At 42.6% G+C, this 27088-nt stretch overlaps 1 protein-coding gene across 1 annotated transcript in view; it reads right to left on the bottom strand.

The window, feature by feature from the left end:
• The window catches only part of st18 (ST18 C2H2C-type zinc finger transcription factor), a 412589-nt gene that overhangs the window by 314768 nt on the left and 70733 nt on the right, over nucleotides 1–27088 (bottom strand). The window contains exon 2 of the mRNA XM_078540528.1: nucleotides 18025–18157. Coding sequence (XP_078396654.1) covers nucleotides 18025–18151 — 127 coding nt within the window. The 5' untranslated portion in view covers nucleotides 18152–18157. The remainder of the gene's footprint in view (nucleotides 1–18024; nucleotides 18158–27088) is intronic.

The raw sequence follows: 27088 nt of genomic DNA, 5'->3' as shown, positions 1-27088 counted from the left end.
AGAAACTGAAGGAAGTTATTCCTTCAACTCTGGCCTCTTGTGCATCTCCCATTTCATTTGTCTCACCATCGGTGGCCGTGTCTTCAGCTGTCTAGGCCTAAGGTCCGGATTTCCCTCCCAAAGCTTTGTTGCCTCTCTACTTTTCTGGACCACAGAGGAGAGGCATTGGAGAAGGATGGTTTGTTTCAACTGCAAACAGGTCAAGAATGAGAGGATGGATAGTGCACCATAGTCACGGTCACATTTGTGACTTTGATAAGGGTTATTTCAGTGTTGCGGCAGGGTTGAAAACCCAATTGAAGTGATTCAAACACTGAGATAAGGAAAGATGGGCTTTGGGAACCAAAACACATTCAAGAACTTTGGAGAGGAGCGATGGTTTGAAAGGAAAGAGGGGTCAAGAGAGGGTTTTTTGAGGAGGGGCTAATGCAGCAGATTTGAAAAGGACAGCACGAGGGAAGTGAAAACATGACAGGGTTATGATTATCAGAAGCAGAAAAGAGAAAGAATTTAGGGAAGACAACTCATCATATTCTGAAAGCCTCTGGTGCATCTGATGCAGTTATAAATAAGGCAAATCAGGTATTGGTTACATCTGGAGGGCATTGGACAACAAGTCAGCACATGTTACACTGACAAACTAATGGATACCAATTCAGAAGTATGGCATACAAGATTTTTTTTATCTTACCTCAGAAAAGATAAAGATGTATGAGAAAAGTTTTAAATAACAATGACCTCCAGTGATGATTCCAGCCTTAGAGGGTTATGTGTAAAGAAAGACTCAAGCAACTAAATTTGCTTCTGCTGGAGAAGATAAAAAGGTGTTTGAAATGATGAAAGGTATATGTGACATGGGAGAAAAGAAGCTATTTATCTTGAATGAGAGTTTATCACTCGAGGACACATGTACAAAATTCAATATTATTTGAGAAGTGGGATTGAAGGTTATAAAGATAGTTAATGACACTGCTTGATTCTTAGTGCTACTTGACAGCTTAGTGTTCCCTAGAGTAAGAAATCAGCAGATGGTGTGGGAGGGAAGTCCATGCTGAAATAGTCAGACATTGCCTTTGAATGGAGAGCACTAAACTGGCTGACAGAGTATTCTCACTCTGGATTTTACTTAAGTTCTTCAATGCACATTCTAAAATTATACATTTCAGATAAATAGTAGTACAGCAAATAATGTTTATCTTCGCAATATTTTATTTCCTTCTTTTTAATTCATGCCTACACACAAACACCAGAATTTTATGACCCCGTCACAGCGGACACAGGGCCATAAAATGCAATGAGCCATTCTGAACTCCATTGACTTCGGTGGGAGCGTAAAATCCTGCTGCCGTAAAATTCCGCCCAATGTGATAAACCATAGGCAGAATTTTGCCTTTGTCGGGTGGGGTTAGGTGGGGGCAGTTGGGAAGCCGACCGCCACCCGCGATGGGGGCCAGACCGTGATTTTACACTGGTGGGCCAATTAAGGCCCGCCCAGCATGAAACGTGAGCGGCAGCGCTAAGCGCTGCCTGTGCAAGCGGGGAGAGGAGGGCGAGCAGGCCTAGCGTGCAATTGGCTCATGCGCGCGAAAGAGCGCTGAATAATCTCCCTGAGGCACAGAGCTACCTCAGGGAGATTAAGAAAATATTGAAAAAATTATTAAACAGCACAAAAAAACTAATGAAACATGTCTCCTCATGTGACTCTGTCACCTGAGCAGGGACATGTTTTTAATTAAAAATTAAAGTTTTTACTTCATTTGTATTTGATTTTGGAAACCTCATCCCGCCCGTGGATGAAGTTTCCAAAAAAATGCAAAGGCCGCTTGGCCTTTCCGCCTGCCCATCAACGGTTAGGTTGAACGGGCAGTGAAAAATTCAGCACAATTGATTATTTAATGGCCTTAATAGGCCTTTTAATTGTCAGTGGGCACGCTGTGGGCTCTGGCGCGTGCCCAATGACCGATTTATTGCGCAACTGCGTGTTAATGTTGGCACGCTCAGCCGACGTCATCGTGCGTCATTTTACATTCCGTCGGGTCAGGTGCGTGCCCACCCACCAAGCTAAAAATCCTGCCCTATGAGCCAGGGCTTCCTCCTGAAGTAGCCACCTCATAACAATTAAAGTCCTGTCAGACAAAAAAATTAAGGCAAGGCTGACCAAGCTGAGGTGGGCTTGCCCCCACCCACCCACCCAACATTTACATTGAGGTGCTGGGAACTCGCCTTCAGCATATAATCCAGCCCCTGTGGCAAATTATACAAATTGGTTCACCTGGCAGATTGGACAATTGCATGAACAAGACACCACACACAATTCACATCTCTTCCAGTGCCTTTGCCGTTGCCTTGCCCGGATTGCTGCACCTAAGCCATGTTGGTGCAGTCTGCAGTCGGCCTTTAACGGCCAATGCTATGTGAGATCTCTTCCCTAGGCCATCTGTAGTTTTCTCCACTGAAAGTTAATAACCTTCCATAAGCCATTTTTTAGCCACTGGGGAAGCACTTCACAGAATCATTAAGACAGGCAAAGGCACCTGGAAGAGACACGAAAGGAATCAAAAGATATGCACTCTGGCCTGCTTTAATTTATAAATTTAGATTACAACAACATGTAGAACCATGGAACATAGAATGGTTATAACACAGGAGAACGTTCGGCTCATTGGTTCCCTACCGGCTCTCTGTGAGAGTTCCTCAGCTCATTCCACTCCCCTGCATTTTCCCCATGACCTTGCAAATACTTTCTCTTCAGATAATTATCCAATTGCGATCTGAAAACCACAACTGAATTTGCCTCCATTACGTTCTCAGGCAATGCGTTCCAAATTCTAATCACCCGCAGAGTATGCATTTCCTCATGCCTCCTCTGGTTTTTTTTGCCTTACACTTTAAATTGGTGCCCTCAGGTTCTTGATCCTTCCACAATGGGAACAGTTTATCCCTAATCACTCTGGCCAGAGCCCCACTGATAATGAGCACCTCTATCAAATCTCCTCTTAACCTTCTCTTTTCCAGCCCATAATTCTCTAATTTATCCTTGTAACTGAAGTCTCTCATCTCCAGAACCATTCTCGAAAATCATTTTTGCACCCTCTCCAATACCTTCACACCCTTCCTAAAGTGTGGTACTCAGAATTGACTCAACAATTTATGGGGAGAGGGCGGTGTAGTGGTAATGTCACTGGGCTAATAATCCAGAAGCCCAGGCTAATGCTCTGGGGATGTGGCTCAAATCCCACCACATCAGCTGTGGAATTTAAATGCAATTAATAAAATCTGGAATTGAAAACTAGTCTCAGAAGTTGTGACCATAAAAATCCATCTGGTTCACTAATGTTCTTTAGGGAAGGAAGTCTGCTGTCCTTACCTGGTCTGGCCTACAGTCCCAAAGTAATGTGGTTGACTCATAACTACCCTCAGAGTGGCAAGTCACTCTGTTCAAGAGCAACTAGGAATGTGCAACAAAAGCTGACCTTGCCAGTGACGCCCATGTCCCATGAAAGAATAATTTTTTTTAAAAATAGCTGCGGCCAAACCAGTGTTTTATAAAGGCTCAGCATAGCTGCCTTACTTTTGTACTCTATACTCCTATTTATAAAGCCCAGGATCCCCTTTGCCTTATTAACCAGTGGATGTGGTATATTTGGATTTCAAGAAGGCTTTTGATAAGGACCCACATAACAGGCTAGTGGGAAAAATTAAAGTGCATGAGATCGGGGGTGATATACTGGCATGGATTGAGAATTGGTTGACAGACCGGAAACAGAGAGTGGGAATAAATGGGTCTTTTTCTGGATGGCAGGCAGTGACTAGTGGTGTACCGCAGGGATCAGCAACTGGGCCCCAGGTATTCACAACATACATAAATGACTTGGATGAAGAAACCAATTGCAATATTTCCAAGTTTTTTGACAACACAAAAGTGGGCGAGTTGTAAGGAGGATGCAAGGAGGCTTCAGGACGAGTTAGACAAGTTGTGTGTTTGGGCAAACTCATGACAGGTGCAGTATAACATGGGTAAATGTGGAAATATATGCTTCGGTGTGAAAAACAAAAAGGCAGAATATTATTTAAATAATGACATATTGGCAAATGCGAATGTACAAAGGGATCTTTGTGTCCTTGCACACCAGTCAATGAAAGTAAACAGGCAGGTGCAGCAAGCACTTAGGAAGGCAAATGGTATGTTGGCCTTCATTGCAAGAGGATTTGAGTTCAGAAGTAAGGATGTCTTACTGCAGTTATACAGGGCCTTGGTGAGGCCACACCTGGAGTATTGTGTGCAGTTTTGGTCTCCCTACCTAAGAAAGGATATACTTGCCATAGATGGGGTGCAGCGAAGGTTCACTCGGCTGATACCGGGGACGGCAGGACTGTCGTATGAGGAGAGATTGGTTCGACTGGGCCTGTATTCACTAGAGTTTAGAAGAATGAGAGGGGATCTGATTGAAATGTATAAAATTCTAACAGGGCTAGACAGACTAGATGCAGAGAGGTTGTTTCCCCTGGTTGGGGAGCCTAGAACCAAGGGCCACAGTCTCAGGATACGGGGCAGGCTATTTAAGACTGAGGTGAGGAAAGACTTCCTCACTCAGAGGGTGGTCAACCTGTGGCATTCTCTACCACAGAAGGCTGTGGAGGCTGGGTCACTGAGTATATTCAAGAAAGAAATTGATAATTTTTTAGACATTCAAGGCATCAAAGGGTATGGAGAGAAAATGGGAATATGGCGTTGAGATAGAGGATCAGCCATGATCATATTGAATGGCGGAGCAGGCTTGAAGGGCCAAATAGCCTACTCCTGCTCCTGCTCCAGGATGTCCCGGTCGGCGAGCAGGGGGCAGGGCCCGCTTGCCGACGAGTAAAATGATGTGGGATGATGTCGGGTGGAACTCCCGACATTACCCCGCGTCATTTCAATTTTCAGGTTGGCGAGGGCTCAGCTGAATCAGCTGTGCGTCCGCCGACCTGTCAATGGCCTATTGAGGCCATTAATAAAACAATTTAGATAATTGACAGGGCTGCCCGTCGAACCTTAAGGTTGGTGGGCAGGCCGGGAGCCCTGGTGGGCTTCAGGGAAAGCATGAAACCTCATCCACAGGCGGGATGAGGCTTCATGTAGGTTTTTAAAAATTTAATAAAAGTTTGACTCAAAGTGATGGACATGTTCCAACTAATGTGACAGTGTCACATGAGGGGACATGTCAGGGAAATTTGGTTTTTCTATTTTTAGCATTTTTACATTTGGAGCCGATCTCCCTGAGGCAGCACTTAGCCTCAGAGAGATGAGCGCACTCTTTCGCGCACATGTGTGAAAGAGCACACTCTCGGCTGAGAGAATCCTCCCCCCCTCCCCCCTCCCCCCGCCCACACAGGGAGCACATAGCGCTTCCTGGCGGATGTCACGCTAGGCAGGCCTTAACTGGCTTGCCCACGTAAAATGGTGGCGCGCCCCCGATAGGGGGCGCCGATCGGAGGCACGCTTCCACGTGCCCGTTCCTGAACATCCCCCCAACAGGGGGAAAATTCTGCCCCTAGTTTCTATGTTTCTTTGTAACTGCTTTCTCAACCTGCCCTGCCACCTTCAATGATTTGTGCACACATACCCTGAGGTCTCTCTGCTCCTGCAATTTCTTTATAATTCATCCTTTATTTTATTTTGCCTTTCCTCATTCTTCCTGCCAAAATGTAACACTTCACACTTCTCTGCATTAAATTTCATCTGCCACTTGTCGGCCCGTTCCACAAACAACTGTCCTTTTGAAGTTTAACACTATCTTCCTCAGAGGTCACAATGCTTAAAAATAGTGTGTCATTGGCAAATATTGAAATTGTGTGCTGCACACCCAAACCCAGATCATTAATACAGATCCCTGGGGAGCCCACCCTGTACTGTCCTCCAGTCCGAAAAACAACCATTCACCATTGTTTGCTGTCACTCAGCCAACTTCGTATCCGTCCTACCACAATCCCTTTTATTCCATGGGTTTCTACTTTGCCGGAAAGTCTCTTATGTGATCTTTTAACAAACTCCTTTACAGCAAGCAATTAAGAAGGCAAATGGAATGTTGGCCTTTATTACATGAGGCATGGATTATAAAGGTAGGGAGGTCGTGCTGCAGCTGTACAGGGCATTGGTGAGATTGCCCCTAAAATACTGTGTACAGTTTTGGTCTCCTTATTTAAAGAAGAATCTATTTGCAATGGAAACAATTCAGAGAACGTTCACTAGGCTGATTCCTAGAATGAAGCAATTGTTTTAGGAGGAAAAGTTGGGCCTATTCTCATTGCAGTTTAGGGTGAGAGGTGATCGTATTAAGACTTATAAGATTCTGAGGGGGCTTGACTGGGTAGATGCTAAACAGATGTTTCCCCTCTTGGGGGAGTCTTGAACTAGGAGGCATTGCTTCAGAATAAGGGGTCTCCCATTTAAGATAGAGATGAGAAGGAATTTCCTTTCTCAGAGGGTCTTTAACCTTTGAAATTCTCTACACCAGAGAGCAGTGGAGGCTGGGTCATTGATGGGCTGAATGGCCTACTCCTGCTCCTCATTTTTATGTTCCTATTTTCTTAACCACATGACCCTCTTCAAAGCTCTTTGTTATGTTACCAAAAAAATGGCGTCCACAATGTGCAAGTACCCTTCTGACTGGAAGTAACATATGCCATATTTGTAATGGGGTTTGCCATGCACATCGACTGAATGCCAGGAACATACAAAGCAAGCAGATGAAAAGGAAATTAGATAAGCACCTGAGGAGAAAAATAATTGTCGGGCTATGGGGAAAGGGTGGGGGCTTGGGGGTAGGCTGAGTTGCTCTTTCAAGCAGCTGGAATGGACATGACAGGCCGAATGGCCTCCTCCTTTGTTGTAAGTGTTCTATGATGCTATAATTTTATTTTGTGCTTAGTTTAAAAGGCCTCATTGTGTTCATAAAACAAGCACTACAGAGCCCAATTTCGCTGCCTATGTGCTTTTGTGCTCTATTTCTCTATTAATAAAGCCAAGGATTCCATATGCTTTTTTAACAGCCTCCTCAATGTGTCCTGCCAAAGATTTGTGTATGAGAAACCCCAGGTCTCTCTCTTCCTGCACTCTGTTTAAAATTGCACCATTTATTTTATAATGCCTCTCCTTATTCTTCCTAACAAAATATATCACTTCACACTCCTCTGTGTTAAATTTCATCTGCCATGTGTCTGTTCATTTCATCAGTCTGTCCCTATTCTTCTGAAGTTTGTTACTATCCTTCTCTTTGCTTGGTAGTGTAACAATCTGATGGGGAGAGGTTGAATGGCTCCCCTCTTTCCCTCTCCTCATTTGACCTCAACAGTTTTTTTAAACAGATATATTTGCCAATTCCATGACTGTTTAACTGTTTACATGCTGTGACCATAAAAGACACAATCAGACAGGTTTTTTTGAGTTTTAAGAAGGAAGAGTATAGTTTTTATTGTACTTAACCCAGTAAAATAATAAAAAGGCTCCAACTTTCACACACACATTTAAAGTTCACATATGCATAAATAGATTACAGAGTGAGGAGGATATATTAAGTAATTTAGAGTCCAGTAAAATTAATGGGGTATATGGCTCTTGAAGGTTGATGACTTGGCTGGACTCGTTGGTCCTGCTGCTTTTGGCATTGAGGCATTTTAAAGATGTAGACAGACAATTCATCTGTTCTTCTGGAGACATTAGCTCTGGGTTGAGTTCTTTTTAAAATCTCTGTGGTATCTGGATAGTCAAAACCAGCATATAGGGTTCAAAGCTTGCAAGTTGGTTAGGGAGACAGAGAGAGAGAGAAAAGGAGGGGGAAGGAACCCACTCAGGATTTTGTTTCTTCAGCCTCTCAGTTGCTTGTCCTGTTCTGCAGAAAACAGCAGTTGATTAAATGCACCAAGGGTTGGCTTGTCACATGACCTTCTCTCTCCAACTGCCCAGTAACTCAAATTTGGTCATGGCTAGTGTATTCCAGTTACCTTGATTAGATCATAGCTGGAAATTCCTCTCACAGCCAGGGTCCCATTGTCCAAATGATTATGTCTAATGGTTTGTCTCCACCCAATTGAGTACCCAGGTAATTTTCTGGATGCTTTGCTAATAGAATAGGAGATGGCCCCATTCATCTCTTTAAGGCCATTGTTTCTGGTGCAACTTTGCAGACAGGTTGTCTCCATTTCAAAAGTTTTGGAATATAGAAGGCACAGTGATGCAAATGTGCAGCTATCTTTGATTATGATTCCCAAGTCACTGTAATGTGGCTTTAGCCTTCTTAAAAAAAAGTTTGGAGTTTCCATCCAGTAAATTCAAAAATCATTTTTTTCTATATAAAGCATGGTTCCACAACACTACATTTCCGAGTTGTGTCATCTGCAAGCTTTGAAAATATGCCCTATATATCGAAGTCCAGGTCATCTAAGGTATATCAAAAAGAGATCCTATTATCAACCCCTGGGGAACACCACTGCATATTTAGCTATTTTCTGATAAAAACTGTTCATCATCAATCTCTGCTTTCGCCTTTGCCAAATTTGTATCCATGCTGCCACTATCCATTTAATCTCATGGGCTTTAATTTTGCTAACAAGTCCGCTTTGTCAAAGGTCTTTTGAAAGTCAATATACTCAACACTGAAACCCAATATACACACCACCATCAATCCTAGTCATTACTTCATCAAATAACTTGTTCAACTTAAACATGTTTGGCTTTAAGAAAAATGTGCTGTCTTTCATTTATTAGCCTATACTTTTCCAAATGCCAATTTTTACCCCAGTTTATTGTCTTTTAAGCTTATTGGCATTACCACTGACGTTAGGCTGGCTGACCTGTAGTTGCCGGTTTTGTCCCTCCTCTTTTTTAAATAGAGATGTAACATTTGTGAACTTCCAGTACTCTGGCACCATCCCCCTAGAAGGATTGAAAGATTGTGGCTAGAACATCTGCTATTTTCAGCCTAACTTCCCTCAGAAATCTAGGATCCATCCCATCCGGACCAGGTGACCTCTCTACTTTAAGCATAGCCAACCTTTTAAGTACATCTGGTTATCTATATTTAACCCAGCTACAGCCTTCTAAATTACTGTGACATTGGCAACATCCTCTTCTCTCATGAAGACAGATGCAAAGTATTCATTTAGTATCTCAACAATGAGCTTCACCTCCACAAGATGATCTGCTTTTTGATCACTAATTAGCCTCTTCCTTTGACTATTCTTATGTCTTTACAAATGTCGTTTGAGTTCCCTTTTATATTAGCTGCTTTTCTCTTTTCTCTTTGCCCTTCTTAGTCCCTTTTTTGGATCACCTTTTACATTCTATATTCATCCCTCTTTGAAGGACTCCTATTATTTAATTTCCTTTTTGCATACTAATTTTTCATTCCAATCCTGTTGGGCACAATCCCTTTTCAACTCACTCCTCGAGTTATGTAATTTTACACTAGATTGTCCATTTTCCATTTCCATAACTATTCTAAACCTGATGACATTATGATCACTGTTCACCAAATGTTCACTCAATGAAACATGCTTCACTTTCCCCACTTCATTCCCTAGAACTAGATCCAGCACTGCTTCCTTCCTCATTGGGCTGGTAACACATGGGGCTGGAATTTATGCGCCCCACTGCACAAAAGTAAAATAGGGCATGATGATGTCAGGTCAGCAACACATTGTCATCATGCAGTCTCTGAAATTACAGAAGGTGTTTACCGAGCACGGGAATCAGAAGCCTGCCCGCCATTTTGAAATTACCAGGTAACAAGTTTTTGAGCTTGTTAATGACCCAATCGTCTGCAATTTTTTGCTGCCCGCTGCATTTTTCAGGTGCTGGGTGTGAAAAATTTTGGGGGTGTTTTACAGCAGCTATGATGAGGAAACATAAGGGTGGAAGAAAAGGTCTGCCACCAGGGACATGGTTAAATATAGCAGCAGATTTGGCTGGTGAAGATGGTAGCGTCTGTATGGTTTTTTTTAACAGTTTGTAACTTCTTGGAGTCTGCCATAATAAAAAAGGAGATTGAAAGAGCAGGGGCCTTTACATTTGTAGCCGTGACTGACTTCCTCTTAATTCCATAACCTGTTTGCTGCATGACGTCCCAGCCTAGAGTCCCGATTGGGCGCAGAGCCCCCTTTCTCACTGCTAATTGGCCGCTTCCCACCAGATGGCCACTAATTCGCTATCCAATGCTTGTTTCAATGAGCTGAGGCAGTGGGGGCAGGAGCAAGCAGACCACTCATTTACCATTCTGCCTCCCTCATCCTGCCCAAAACATAAAATCTAGCCCATCACCCATCCCTTGTAACATTTCAGGGTTTCTTCCTTATCTTTTCTCTTTACACCATACTATCACAGTCTATATTAGGATAATTGATGTCGTCCATTATCACTACTCTGTGATTCTTGCATCTTTCTGTAATTAGCCTACATATTTGCTCCTCTACCTCGCTCCCAGAATTTGGTAAACACCCAGTAGCATAATAGTTCCTCTACTGTCCCTTAATCCAAACCAAATAAACTCTAGCTGGGATTTTCCTGTCCCGCTGACCACGGTACCGGAAATTCCTACCCGAAGTCAATGGACCTTTGGCTGGTCCCCCGTCAAATTTTCCATCTGGCCTGCAACGATTCCCACCACAGGTGGGACCGGAAAATCCCGGCCTCTGTCTTTGACCCCTTACATCATCTCCCTCCCGTGCCATACTAATTTATTTTATCAATATTCTGCTGCCTCCGCTTTGTTTTCCTTCCTTATCATTCCTGAATACCTAGTCGCCAGGAATGTTAAGTTCCCAATCCTCTTCTGATTTGAGCCTGATCTCTGTTATTACCACAATATCATAGCCTCACGAGGTGACTTGTGCCTGCCCCTCACCACCCTTATTTACCATGGTCTGTGCATTTATATATGTGTACTCCAAACCCATCTTAGACTGTTTCACTTTTCCCCTTGTTTAATCCCTCCTATTTCTGAAATATTCTTTATCCTAGTGCTATTTTTCTCCCCCAGACCTCTATGCATCTAGTTTCTCCTCTTTAATGTTTAAACCTGGTGCTCATCCCCTCGTCAAATTAGTTTAAACCTCCCCCCGCAGTACTAGTTAAACTTCCAGTATGGACATTGGTCCCAGCTCTGTTGAGGTTCAAACCATCCATTGTGAATAGGTTCCTCCTGCACCAGAACTGGTCCCAATTCCCCAGGAATCGGAGGCCCTCCCTCACTATCAAATCCTCGATGACCACTGCATTTTTTCACTGTACCCACCTGTACTCACAGTGCCGTTGATGTGCTCTAAACTGCACTCCCCCAAGATCATGTCATCATCACTGGTATTCAGTGCTGAAAACTGGTTTGAGTGTGCCACACTCCTGGAAGATTCCTGCACACCTTGTCTCTTCCTGCCCGGTCTGATGATCACTCATTTTCTATTCTCCTAAATGTTCTGTGGCTGCAGGGTAACCGCCTGCTGGAATGCATGCTCCAAGAAATTCTCAGCCTCCCAGATGTCCTCCAATGACTCCAGCTACTCTTTCAGTTCAGAAACCCTGAGATCAAGATCAAGCAATTTGAGACACTTGCTGCACATGTGGGGCAGAGTTTAACACTAAACTCAGGTGTGGGCTGGCAGGAAGGGTAGAGCTGTAGAATTACCAGGGAAAGCGGGGTTGTAGGGGGGCGCACAGTGGAGAGCCTGTCGCTTTCCTTACTTCCTGTCATTAAGTCAGGGGTGGGGAGGTTTGAGAAAGGCCTCCCTGTCCCTAAGCCAATTGAGGCCCTTAAGTGTCAACTTTAGGTGTTATCCCATGACCGCTGAAGGGCCCTATGCCACGTGGGGAGATTGCTCAGTAAAAGCTAGCTGCCTCCTTACAAGCTCTGGAGGAGTGTATGGGGCTCCAGATCCACCACCCTGTAGTCAATATAGGGCCCCCGGTGGCAAGGGCTGCTTCTTGCTGAAACAGCCCCCCTTGCTCTCAACAATCCCTTGTGGGGACCTGCCTGACTGACCCCTGCGAGCCCCAAAAACTTACTGTAATTTCTGGCCATCCTCCATCTTTGCAGGTTTGGGAATGCTGTGGTCAAATTGGTTTCAGAAGGTGAAATAAAGAGAGGGAAAAAAAGAAACAGAGATAGAAAGAGACAGAAATAAATAAGAAAAGTCTTTTTGGTTAATTTTTTAAAAAGTTTTCAATAACAATTAAAAGCTGAAGGAACAAAATTCCAGACTTGTGGAAAAAAAATTTCAGTGTCAGAGATGGCATGGCAGTAATTGAGCATGCCATTAAAAATAACTTAGACTGAAATAGACAAACTCTAACTTTCGGTGATGGGTTTAGTCCAAATATATGACCTAGGACTTTAATGCCTTTCAATACATTTGAACAAGAAGCCAGATGCTGAAATGCTATCTTGCAGTTTATGGACAGTAACTTCCAGATTTTTGCATATTTGTGCTCACTGAAAGTTGCTCATAAATAACGGTAAATGCCATTAGCTTCAACATTACTTTCACACCAAAGTCTGGCCCATTAGTACCAAATAGCATTGGGTAATTCCCAAGGCACCAGCACCATATTGAATATTATGCACCTTGCTTAAAATTAGGACCATTTGCACAACTGCAATGTTTTTGAACATAATGCACATGGGAGGTGTACAATGCATGGAACATCACCATGCATGTGTTTACTATCTCTCGATGATCATCTCACTCCTCATTTTCCTGTTTCAACTCTCTTTTCACAATGGAACAGGTAGGGAACATACCAGTCAGCAAATAGCAAACTGAATAAAACCACAAACTGCAAAAAACATAACTTAAATATGGACAGTCGGCAACAGTTGCTAATAAAAAAGGGTGATCCAATGAAATTGCCAAATATATATTTTTCAAAAATCATTTTATATTTGATCTTGTCTGTGAAATTGAGCACTTATTGTTGAGACCTAGGTTTATACATAGAAATCACAAACCCTTACAAGAAACTAGTCAAAAATACTATTGTATATTTAGAAATACATGCAACAATACTTTTTTATTAGAAGCCTGAGCTTTAAGAGCATACAGATTCCAAAAACTATCACTGCAGCTAAAGAGACCCAAAATACAGCAGGCTACAGCTTCCAGCACATATTTGTATCCACAGTTTCTACATGTTTTTATGCTTGGCAGCAAGACTGGCCATTCACGCAGCATGTCAGGGCTTGCTGGAGTGAAATTGAATCTTTGGCAGTAGCGCAAAATGGTCATAATAAAATGTCATAATGAAAAATAAGATTGAGCGCATGCAAAAACAGGCTGCATGTTCATTGCCATCCATTTTGTCCTAACGTAGAAGACCAATTTTAGCCCCATGTACTGTTTGTAAGTCCCACCCCTTCAATGTAAATTTGCTACGAGTAAAAACCTGCATTTTTTAATAAAACTCTTCAGGGTGAAATTTTCACTTGTTCCTTTCAGTTTTGCACCCTGATAGGTAAACCAGCATAAAATTGAGAGAACTTTAATCGTAAGTGAGTTTAAAATAAAGAAACCGACAAAGCACACACCACTGAAACTAGTAACTTCCCCAATATAACTTATTTAAAAAGTAATTTTCAGTGATTTTATATCTGGTTAGTCACAGTTCATCATTATTAAATGCTTACTTTGCTGATAAACCCATTCAGCCATATTAATAAAACTGCACCACTTTTCCTTAAAGGCATAAAGAAAAATAATGGAAGAAAATAACAATTATGCTGCCCAATTGCACTGCTTCATAGAAGAGTTTTGCGATTGTGCAAATAGATTTCAGTAGAAACTTGAATGATAGTCTAACCAGTACAGTTTCAAGTACATTGTGGGTGCAATTTTCTGATTGTGCAGAAAAGCGCAAACTATATCACTTCAAAAAAAACTTTCGAAGATAGTTTTGGAAGCAAAATTGTGTACGCTTATTGTTAGCTCAACTTCTACAAACTCAGTTGGGCAATGCAATAAGAATACATGCAGATTTTCCAAATTCTCTAGATTTGGGAAAGGTTCTATTAGATTGGAAAATAGTGAATGTAACTCATTTATTCAAAAAGGGAGAGAGACAGAAAGCAGGAAACTACAGGCCAGTTAGCATAACGTGTAATAGGGAAAATTTTAGAAGCTATTGTTAAAGATTTTATAGCAGAGCGCTTAGGTAACTTCAAGGTAATCAGGCAGAGTCAACATGGTTTTGTGAGAGGGAAATCATGTTCAACCAATTTATTGGAGTTCTTTGAAGAAGTAACATTTGCTTTGGATAAAGGGAAACTGGTGGAAGTACTGTACTTCGACTTCCACAAGGCATTTGATAAGGTGCCACATCAAAGGTTATTACAGAATATAAAAGCTCATTGTGTAGGGGGTAGCATATTGGAATAGATAGAAAATTGGCTAGCTAAAAGAGTAGGCATAAATGGGTCATTTTCTGGAAGGCAAGAAGAAACAAGTGGTGTGCCACAGGGATCAGTGCTGGGGCCTTAACTTCTTACAATTTAGATAAATGAATTGGATGAAGGGATTGGAGATATGGTTGCTAAATTTGTAAAGATAAAATAGGAAAGATAAGTAGGAAAGTAAGTTATGAAAAAGGCATAAGGAGGCTACAAAGGGATAAGTGGGTGGGCACTTGGAACGTAATTTGGGAAAATGTGAAATTGTCCATTTTGGCAGAAAGAATAAAAAAAGCATATTATCTAATTGGTGAGAGATTGCAGAGCTCTGAGATGTCGAGGGATCTAGGTGTCCTAGTGCATGATTCGCAAAAGGTTAGTATGCAGGTATATTAAATAATTAGGAAAACTAATAGGGTGCTAAAGTTGTTGCCAGAGGAATTGAATACAAAAGTTGAGAGGTTATGCGGCAGTTATACAGGGCATTGGTGAAATCACATCTGAAGTACTATGCACAAAAATACTCCTTATTTAAGGAAGGATGCAAATATATTGAAAACAGTTCAGAAAAGGTTTACTAAACCAATACCTGGAATGGGCGTGTTGTCTTATGAGGAAAGGTTGGGCAGGCTAGGCTTGTTTCTGCTGGTGTTTAGAGAGTTTAGAAGAGTAAGAGGCAACTTGATTGAAACATGTAAGATCCTGAGGGGTCCTGACAGGGTGGATGTGGAAAGGATGTTTCTTCTTGTATGAGAATCTAGATCTAGAGGTCTCTGTTTTAAAATAAAGGGTTGCCCATTTAAGAGAGAAATGAGGAGAATTCTTTTCTTTCAGAGAGTCCTGAGTCTTTGGAACTTTCTTCCTCAAAAGGCGGTGCAAGCAGGATCTTTGAATATTTTTAAGGCAGAGCTAGATAGATTCTTGATAAGCAAGGGGGTGAAAGGTTTTCGGGGGTAGGTGGGAATGTGGAGGTGAGGTTACAATCAGATCAGCCATGATCTTATTGAATGGTGGCGCAGGCTCAAGGGGACGAGTGGCCTACTCCTGCTCCTAACTCGAATGATCGTATGTATGTTTGTATACAGAAAAAGGCAAAGCCATCAAGTCGGAATGACTCAGAACAGGTCTTTATATTTTGTAATACATTTTAAAAGTCACAACAGCTGCCTTTTTATTTATGGGCAACATTTTCCCCCTGTTGGGGGGGATGTGTGGGAGCAGGTGCAAGTGGGCGGGTTCCCACTCGGCGCCCCTGGTCAGGGGTGCGCCGCCATTTTACATGGGCAGGCCAATTAAGGTCCGCCCAGTGTGACGTCCACCAGGAACCACTATGTGCTCCCTGTTCGGGCAGGGGGGGATTCCATGAACTGGGAGTGCGCTCTTTCGCGCATGTGCGAAAATAGCACACAGATCTCCCTGAGGCAAAGTGCTGCCTCAGGAAGATCAGCCCTGGCTTGAAAATTTCAGTAAAGAAGGTGAAAAAATTTACTGACATGTCCACTCATATGCCACTGTCACATGAGCTGGGACACGTCAATTTCTTTTATTTAAACATTTTATAAAAATTTTAATGCCCTCATGAAACCTCATCCCGCCCGTGGTTGGATGGGCGGGTCCATTAATCATGTTAATTACTTTATTAATGGCCTTAATAGGCCTTTGACAGTTCAACGGGCACGCAGCCGATTCGAACTGAAAATCTAAATGACGCGGGGTGACGTCGGGACGCAGGCCTGACATCACTCTGCGTCATTTTACGCATCGGCAAGCAGGCCCCGCCCCCCCGCTCACCAAACTGAAGATTCTGCTCTATGTTTAATATAGTTGAATCTGCTAATATCCACAGAAGTTAGATTATGTGTAGTTTTAAGGAAATATGAATAGGCATAGAAGTGAATTTTAAGAACATCATGAAATAAACAATGACATTGATCGATCAAAATTTCACTACTTGCTGTAAGTATTAAGGAGATTGCCCTTTTTAAAAAATAGGGAAATGACATGGCTGAATGGGCAAAGCATTTCATGATCACTTTGCATGACTGATATTCTGTAGCGGAGATGCTGATCAAGTGTGCTGTTCAGATGTCACATTGTCAGGCAAGGACTTTATTAACATTTTTTGAGGTTTTGATAAACTTAGAATATGTCTGACAAGCAAGCTATCAGTGGCGTAGGTACTTTTGCACGACATTCCCCTATGCTATGGACAATAGGTGGTTAATAGGCATAATACTCAATGGCCCCAGTCCATTGTACCATGGACAACAAGCATTACATTATCAGTCCTATGCTCTGATGCAAGATGTGATCTAAGATCTGTTGTGTTTCCTTCTATCCTTCAAAGACAAACTCACCGATCACACAAGTAACACTGGTAAACTATATTGTGAGTTATTTATTCAAAGATTACAGTAGTATATACACATTGCTGTGCTCTTTGTACTACATCTTGCTCAGTCAACTAACACATTCCAACTATTGTGTCACATGACAGATGATATCATGTCTTGTCTGGTGACGTATACAGATTATGTACATACCCACTTAAAGATATATTACAACAAGGTCCATCACTGTTGTGCTGTACTAAATATCTTGCTCAAATTATGAGGTATATTTTCCAACAGCAAGAGGCAGTTACGAATGCTTAATTCAAGCAGTATTATATTACTCTGTGTGCTATTTATAATCAGGGATTAATCCATTCAAAACAAAAGGGCTAATACCTGTCTAAGAATAGCACATGGAGGAATTAAGTAAAAGCACCTTAAAGGTTAATACATGAACTTTTCCTTCCTCCATTCTCTCCCATGCCTGAGGCAGACGCTTATATCTGTTTCATGACTAGTTTTTGCCTGAGACACGTTGCCAGCAGTTACAGCTTGAGAGACACCACCCTGCATCAAGCATGGCTGACCAAGATACTTTCTCACTCTTACTACCTGCCATAGGCACATTATTGAAAGAATTTACATTGATTATCAACCTGTTTGGCCACATTATGAACACACCTTCCATGACCATCAAATCCTAGAGTGGGACTCAAAGCCAAAGCTTCTGGCTCAGGGGCAGGGACACTACCTACTGTGCCACAAGACCTCACACATGAAATTCCATTAAAAAGACCATTATATGAATTGCCCAAAGTGAAGTCAAACTGGAAATTATTCCTTGTTTAACCATATTGATATTATTAACTGCTAGAATGTAATTGCAAATTGTAAGTACAGTATTTAAAATGGTGATCATGCTAGTCAGTGAATATGCACTCATTATCATGAGTTATTTTTGCTCCAAACTATCCAATCTGGTATCAAATAAGCTGTTGTTTCCCTTTTGATTTTTAGTTTAGTTCAACTTATAAATATTCCCCTTTCAAACCGTCTTTCCAGCATTTTAAGGGAATTTCAACAGTCTAAACAAGTACAATAGAAACTCTGTATTTGTAAGTAAGCACTATAATGCAGTACTTACAAAAGGGAAGCCAAGTGCCAATATATAGAATGAAAATGGGCATCAAAAGACAGAGGGGAGAGACAACAGGGAAGCAAGCATTTTAAGCGTTCCTCCTTCTCTTTATTAAAAAGGCTGTAAGGATGTTTTACATTACCTTTACCAGAGGACTTGTCTTCCTCCTCTGTGCCCAATGGCTTCTCAGTGCTCCTTTGTTTTCTCATGCTGGTCTTGTGATTTTTAACTGCTCTCACCACCACAATGCTCTGTTCCACAGTCCTCATAGCTGCCTAAAGGGTATCCAAATTGTAATTAATGTTTTTTTTTTCTTAAGCTATAAGCTTTTGCGAAGTTTCTTTATATTTAGCTACAATTTGAGGTACTTCTTTTACCCAATGAGATCAAGAATAGCTGTGTATCTTAAAACTATAAATAATGGAAATTTCTGAAAGTCCAGCTGCGATAATATGACTCAAAGAGCAAGGGATGTGCCTCAATGTTCCACATCATTCTGAACAGCCTAAACTGAAGACATGGGGCAGGAATTTGAGTTCGGCATGGGAGCATGTTCAGCGCAACCGGAAGTGGCCAGGAAATGGACCACCGCCCACAATCAGCCCCCGACCGTGATTTCATGCTGGCTGGCCAATTAATGGTCAGCCAGCATGAAAGGTACGCTGAAATGCTCAGCGCTGCTGGGGTGGGGGCACGGGAGGAGGCCAAGCGCTAAAGTCACGGGGAGCGCTCACAGAAAGTTCCCTGGAGGCAGAGAGCTGCCTCAGGGAGCTGAAGAATTCAAGAGCCATAAATAAAGATTTTCAAATACCAAAAAAAAATGTCCACGTTTCAGGATCAGTCACCTGAACATATGGCTGATGTAAATTCTGTCCAAACATTTTTATCATTTTTAAAATTATCGGAAATCTCAATTTGCCCTTGGATGAGGTTTCCTCAAAAAGGCAAAGGCCGCCTGGTTGATTCGCCCACCCACCAATCATAACGTTGGACGGGCAATAAAAAATCACCATTGATTACTATGTTACTAGCCTTAATAGGCCTTTTAATTGTCAACAGGCGTGCTGCCAACTCTCGCATGCGCCCGCCAACCGAAATATCGCGTGAGTGCGCGAGGATATCAAGACGCTCGCCCGACATCATCGCACACTATTTCATGCTCAAGCGGGTCGGGCATGCGCCCACACTCTGAACGAAAAATTCTGCCCATGGTAATAGCGTTCACTCAGTAGCACTAAAAAGAATGAAAATGTGATCCATTCTTAATTTTTGACCATTTCAAAACTATGATCATGAGATGTCACACAATCAGATTTTTCAAATTAGGTGAGAATTTGGAATCCCATACCTCTTAACCATACATGAAATGACTGAACTCTTGTAAACAGGGAGTGATAATTTATTTGAGCTACAGTATGTGACAGCTGAGCAATAATTCTGTAGTACAAAGAAAATTCAAAGAGTTCCAGTTTGCTCGGTTATTAATTCACAATAGTAGCTAAATAGTAACTGTGGAAGAAACAAGCAACATGTATCCCAATATTTGACATCCTCAGCTCCCTAATGGCATTACAATAGATTCTGAATCCTAATTTGGTATGACAGCCTAAACAGGTAACCAGAGAGGTTGCATCAGCAACCTTGCCTACTTTGGGTGAAAGTCGAATTTCTCTCCCTGCATTTCATCATTCTGAACATTAATGAATAAAGTGGTATCAAGGGCTCAAGTATCATGGGGCTCAGGATCACTTTCAAATAAAGATAAGATCGGGCATATTGGCAGTGGATGTTGATGTGGAAGCAAACCATTTCATTGGCTGCTGTATCAGGGTGTGCTTTCAACCCTCAGCCTTTCAATCTGCCAATCATTGTTGCACACTCAGCCTTAGCCCACTTTTCCACCTGCTTATTATGAATAATTGTTTGGTAGTACAGAACTTGAGTATTGTTGAAGGAAGAGGCATGTCTAAGCTTTTTGTCTTGCACTCATCAGGACAATTCACAAGAATACAAATATATGGGGAAAACAACAATTTATACTGTATGTGAAGAGAGTGATGATTGGTTGGCAAGTGGTTTTGTCATGGAAAATGCACCAGTGATGGTGACTGACAGTGAACTGCCAAGCATTGTTTGAAATTTAAACCAGGCAGCTGATTGTCCTGATTGGTCAATGCATTGCCCTGGGGAATGAGTCAGCGAATGGCTGTCACTTATTTTGTTTAGCTAAAACAGGCACAATGACTGGGCAACAATGAGGTGCTCCGGGCCATCAGCAGCAGCAGAATTGTACTCGAACACAATCTCTAACATCATAGCCCGACATATCCTCCACTCTATCATTACCATCAAGCCAGGTTCAATGAAGAGTGCAGGAGGGCATGCCAGGAGCAGCACTAGGCATACCTAAAATGGTGGTGTCAACCTGTCAAAACTATAACACAGGACCACTTGCATGCCAAACAGCATAAGCAGCAAGCAATAGACAGAGCTAAGCGATCCCACAACAACGGATCAGATCTAAGCTCTACAGCCCTGCCACATCCAGTCGTGAATGGTGGTGGACAATTACACAACTCACTGGAGGGGGAGGCTCCACAAATATCCCCATCCTCAATGATGGAGGAGCCCAGCACATCAGTGCAAAAGATAATCTTCAGCCAGAAATGCTGAGTGGATGATCCACCTCAGCCTCCTCTGGAGGTCCCAGCATCACAGATGCCAGACTTCAACCAATTTGATTCACTCCACGTGATATCAAGAAATGGCTGAAGGCACTGGACACTGCAAAGGCTATGGGCCCCAACAATATTCCGGCAATAGTCCTGAAGACTTGAGCTCCAGACCTTGCTGCGCCTCTAGCTAAGCTGTTCCAGTACAGCTACAACACTGGCATCTCCCTGGCTATGTGAAAACTTGCCCAGGTATATCCTGTACATAAAAAGCAGGGCAAATCCAACCCTGCCAATTACCACCCCATCAGTCTACTCTCCATCATCAGTAAAGTAATGGAAGGGGTCATCAAAAGTGCTATCAAGCGGCACTTGCTTAGCAATAACCTGCTCACTGATGCCCAGTTTGGGTTCCGCCAGGGCCACTCAGCTCCTGACCTCATTACAGCCTTGGTTCGAACATGGACAAAAGAGCTGAACTCCCGAGGTGAGGTGAGAGTGACTGTCCTTGACACCAAGGCCATATTTGACAGAGTGTGGCATCAAGGAGCTCAAGCAAAACTGGAGTCAATGGGAATCAGGGGGAAAACTCTCCGCTGGTTAGAGTCATACCTAGCACAAAGGAAAATGGTTGTGGTTGTTGGAGGTCAGTCATCTCAGCTCCAAGACATCACCGCAGGAGTTCCTCAGGGTAGTGTCCTTGGCCCAACCATGTTCAGCTGCTTCATCAATGACCTTGCTTTCATCATAAGGTCAGAAGTGGGGATGTTCGCTGATGTTTGCACAATGTTCAGCACCATTCGCGACTTCTCAGACACTGAAGCAGTCCATGTTCAAAAGCAGCAAGACCTGGACAATATCCAGGCTTGGGCTGACAAGTGGCAAGTAACATTCGCGCCACACAAGTGTCAGGCAAGGACCATCTCCAACAAGAGAGAATCCAACAATCACCCCTTTATTTTCAATGGCATTACCATCACTGAATCCTCCACTATCAACATCCAGAAACTGAACTGGACTAGCCATATAAGCACCGTGGCTACAACAGCAGGTCAGAGGCTCGGAATCCTGTGGCAAGTAACTCACTTCCTGACTCCCCAAATTCTGTCCACCATCTACAAGGTACAAGTCAGGAGTGTGATGGAATACTCCCCACATGCCTGGATGAGTGCAGCTCCCACAACACTCAAGAAGCTTGACACCATCCAGGACAAAGCAGCTCGCTTGATTGGCACCCTTTCCACAAACATTCACTCCCTCCACTACCAATGCACAATAGCAGTGTGTACTATCTACAAGATGCACTGCAGGAACTCACCAAGGCTCTGTAGATGGCACTTTCCAAACCCATGACCACTACCATCTAGAAGGACAATGGCAGCAGATAGATGGGAACATCACCACCTTGAAGTTCCCCTCCAAGTCAATCACCATCTTGACTTGGAAATATATCGCCGTTCCTTCACTGTCGCTGGGTCAAATTCCTCAAACACCCTCCCTAACAGCACAGTGGGTGTACCTACACCACATGGATTGCAGTGGTTCAAGAAAGCAGCTTACCACCCCCTTCCCAAGGGCAACTAGGGATGGGCAATAAAATGCTGGCCCAGCCAGCGAAGCCCACATCCCATGAATGAATAAAAACTGTCTGCAAAGAACAGGGCCCTGTGTATTAATACATGTAGCTTCCAGTACATGCAAATGTGCCACATTGCGAGTCTGACTGACAATATTAAATAGGTTGTCAGTGTAATTCTTAGCACATTGAAGATTATTTAGCAAATGTTGTCTAATCGCAGAATCACATTTAATGTTGGACACTATGTTTTGAGTTTCGCAAGCACGGGCTGGTTGGTACAGTCTGTAGCCTGCCCATTGCAAACAGCAGCTGGGATATGCTGTTTGATATTACCTGCCAGTCTTTGGGATGTACAGCTTACATACCTAGCATCACACTGGCACTGAAATTCATATGCCACATTACTGATTTGTGCGATAGGCAAAATGCCTTTTTGACTTGACAGCAGCATCCTGTTAGTGGCCAATACCACTCGTGATGGTACTGCATAATAGCAGCGTGAAACAGCTAGCTTCACCTGTTGCTCAAATTTTTGATATACCTTGTTCTTCCAGGATAACTTGAGGTAGGCTGGATATTTTTCCATGCTGAAAGTGATGGCCTTAGGCTTGCTAATGAATCGGCGTGATATACAGCGTGAAATGATCTGATCAGGGTCGCCATTATCCTGCAGGGTGCATTTGATGCGCCCTATTTCAGCATCAAGCTTACATGGTGAGCTGCTGTCAAGCCAAAAAGGCGTCCATGTCTCTTTATAATCCTAAAAAATGCAAAGGCCGCCTGCCCATTTTGCCTTCCCGCTAACCGGAAGGTTGGACGGGCAGCGAACAAATTCTTTCAATTATCGTTTAATAGGCTTTTAATTGTTGACAGATGCACTGTCAACTCTGGTGCACCGACCGAAATATCAAATCATCATTTTACTCTCATTCAGGTCGGGCACACGCCTGCCGACGAGCTAGAAATTCTCCCCTCTGCTCTGGTCTTATGGCCTTCTATGTGTTACCCAAACCTCAATCCATGCTAATACATGATCCCCAATGCCGTGAGCTCCTATCTTGTGCAATAACCTTTTATGTGGCACCTTATTGAATGCCTTCTGGAAATCCAAATACACTACATCTACCAGTTCCCCTTTATCAACTCTGCTTGTTATATCCTCAAAGAGCTCTAGCAAATTTGTCAAACATGATTTCCCTTTCACAAAACCATGTTGATTCTGTTTGATTGTGTTAAGCTTTCCTAAATGTCCTGCTAATTCTTCCTTAATAATGGACTCTAGCATTTTCCGGACAACAGATGTTAGGCTGACTGGCTTATAGTTTCCTGCTTTTTGTCTCCCTCCCTTCTTGAACAGGGACGTCACATTAGCGGTTTTCCAATCTGCTGGGACCCTCCCAGAATCCAGTGATTTCCGGAATATTTTGACCAATGCCTCCGCTATCTCTGCAGCCACTTCCTTTAAAGCCCTTGGATGCAGGCCATCAGGTCCTGGTGACTTGTCTGTCTTTAGTCCCATTAGTTTGTCAAATACTTTGTCCCTCGTGATAGAGACTGTTACAAGATCTTTCCTTCAATTAGCTCCCTGCTTACCTGATATCTTTGGAATGTTTATAATGTCCACCACCATGAAGACCAAAGCAAAATATTGGTTTAAATTATCTGCCATTTCCCTGTTTCCCTTATCAATTCTCCAGTCGCATCCTCCAAGGGTTCCACACTCACTTTAGCTACTCTCTCTTTTTATATACCCATAGAAGCTCTTGCTGTTTGTTTTTATATTTCTTGCCAATTTACTTTCATGGTCAATTTTCTCCATCTTTATTAGTTTTTTAGTCATCCACTGCTGGACCCGAAAAAATTCCCAATCCTCTGGCCTCCTGCTAGTTTTTGCTGCTTTGTATGCCTTAGTTTTTGATTGGATACTCTCCTTGACCATCTTTGTCAATCACGGGTGGTTCATTCTTCTCATCGAGTCCTTCTTTTTGACTGGGATAAATTTTTGCTGAGCGTTATGAAATATCTGCTTAAACGTCTGCCGCTGCTCATCCACTGACCTTCCCCTTTGTCTATTTTCCCAGCTCACTTTAGACAACTCTTTCTTCATACCTCTGGTTGTGCAAACTTTGCTACTAAAATTGAAATTTTCAAGGGAGAGATAAGCAGACTTTTGTAGCTTAGGTTACTAAGGAATATGAATCACACATGAGTAAAATGAGTTGAAGTACGGATCAGCCATGATCTAATCTAGGCTCAAGGGGCTGGATGAATTACCCATGCTCCTATGTTTGCTAAATGAGATCCTATGTTTAAAGCACCATTGTGTTTGTGATAGGCTATGAGGATCTATAAGAGTGTGTCAACAAAGGCAGAAATCCTTCACACAATTAGAAATTCAATGTTTTATTAGATTTTAGATCCTATTTGGGAGCAAGGCTGTGTGTGCAACACTCCACCTTTTATCCTCCGCAAATTGGTACTTGGTTGGGAGCAGCTGAAATCTGCTGTTTAATATTGTAAAAACACCTTAAACCAAAAGTTACTTTCAACAGCGTTTTGAAGTTTGATTCTCCTAAGCCACATGCCATTCTCCAACAGAGATAGCAGGCAGTTAGCTCCTCTCAGGTATCTGCCAGTTGTTTTTTGTGACAGCGCATAGGGCTGGAGAGTAAGATGAGAGCTGATTCGCACCAGTTGCATAAGCAGTCCCTATATATTTTATCAGTGTTTAAAGCCATTCTTCACACACAGTGCCCTTTGTAAATGGAGATTTGACTCATCTCATGCAAGTAATCCTGAGATCATAACAGCTCACATTAATATCAACATCAACCCCAAAATACAAGTAAAATATTAGGTCAGACATTTCCTTGCAACTGCTCCCATTCCTCCACTGGAACTTCACCTGCATCCGCTGAATTTGTTGGATAACACTTCAAACAAAGATACGGCAGCAAAGAAGAAATAGCTCTGAGGAAATTTCTGCCCCATTAAACCAATGTTACAGCCTATACAGGTATTGACATTTAACGAGGTGAATGGAAAATAATGGCCTCAAGAATCTGTGAAGAGATGTGTGTCAAAATGTGCCTGTCCAGAACCTTTGCAGTTGGCCCAGTCAAAGTTTGTGGAATTTTAATGGAACCAAAGTTTATGAAATATGCTTGCTTGCTAAAGAGTGGCCTGCCTGGACTCGCAGGTTGTCCAATGGATGGGTGCACCTCCTAGTGGGCATACTTGCACTAACCCAACTCTTAGGTGTCTGGAAAGTAGGAACTCTCAACATCCCAGCTGCCCATCCCTCCCCCTTTCTGCTGATGGCCTTGTTTGGGGCAGGTGAAGACTATCCCCACAAGTCTGGACCTCCTACATTAAATTGGGAACTGGTGTATTTTGTGCTCTTACAGCAGAACCTCACAAGTTACACAGGAATATGTCGTAAAGATTGCATATTTTGGGGGTAAATATTTTTTCATAGTTAAAGTGTGTTTTTGAACTGCAATAGAATTAATTATAAATATTAAACAACTTAATATAATTACAGTCTTTCCTCAATAAGAATCATGAGAACATTAACCATCATGCTTTAAAAAGGCTTACATTAATTGTGATCATATTTGTAAAGTTTTAACTGGCTAAATATTCTTGAAAGGCTCAAATCTATTATTCTCAAATAGGTAATAAATTGCAGGGCTGAAAATCCCAGGGGAGTTGGAAGGAAGCGTTTCTACCATAAGTATTGGGGCATACCTATCCTGGACCTATGCAGCAGACCTTGCAAAGTTCACGCAGTGAATCGAAGGGCCCTTCGATTCACAGCTTCCTCCTACCTCAGGGCAGATTTGGGTCAGCATTAATACTCCAGAAAATTGATGGTGGAATGCTGGGACTCCCCAGAAAGGATGCAATGGTGCCCATTCACCCACCTTGTAACATGGTTGAAATGTTTCTGTTTCCTATTTGGTTGTGCTGGCCATGCCCTGAAAATTCGATTGGCTAAGAATTGGCCACTAATGTCCAGGTGTGATCCAATTTCTAGGCCCATGACCCTAACCTTGAGCCCCAAGTGGACCCCATAACTGCCAATTATTCTGGTATTCCTGGCCTCACCAGGTGTCCCACCACCAATGATATGTGGAGTCTTTGTGAGGTCAGGGACATAGAAACTCTGGATGTTAGGAATCACTGCCGCCTCCTTCTCCACTAACCTTGTAGGGGGCAGGCAGAGACTCAACCTCTTTCAAAGATCACAGAATTCCTGGTATAAGGCCAGAACCATGCATTTCTAGGCTACAGTGTAACTTCTGTCCTTTTCCGCACATTCCCACCAGAGTCACATTAGAAGTGCACAAGAATGCTCATGGGTTTTTGACTGACACTTATTTAATTTTGGTCAAATAATTTTGTGGTGAATTCACCGCTTAATTCTTTGCAAATGTTTTTTCCTTAACACTGAGCCATGAACTCCTAAGTACAATCACACTATGTCACCATCAGACAGTGTGCCCTCTGACTCAAAGTGTACAATGCCACACTCAGTGTTCTAGTTTCATTCACTGTTTCATCATACGGTCAGCCCAACACTTGGAGGCCGTGGAGATAATTAGAAGTGAGTAATTACTTTCTGGCTATGATAAAATTGACAAACTGTGAAATCTACCTTTTTTTTACCATAAGCTCTTTGTGAAATTTGGCAAAATCATCCATAAGACAGACTGAAGCAAATGAGCTTAAAGCTTCTTAGGATTTTTGATGCTGCCCCCATAGCTTTAAATCTGATGACAAAAGACTTACTTAGAATATTATGACTTCACAGAGGGGTGAACGGGGAGAAGCAGGAAGAGGGCTCTAGGGGCAGAAAGGAAGGGGAAAGGCGATGGAGTGGCGGAGGAAGGGAATACAGAAGGAGAAAAGGATGGAAGGAAGGGGAGAGATTTAAATCCAACACGCTTCAT

Source organism: Cetorhinus maximus, chromosome 4 (assembly GCF_964194155.1).
Source record: "Cetorhinus maximus chromosome 4, sCetMax3.hap1.1, whole genome shotgun sequence".
Classification (NCBI taxonomy): Eukaryota; Metazoa; Chordata; class Chondrichthyes; order Lamniformes; family Cetorhinidae; genus Cetorhinus; species Cetorhinus maximus.
The sequence above is the reverse complement of the archived record's forward strand: the minus strand, read 5'-3'. Positions and strand labels throughout refer to the sequence as shown.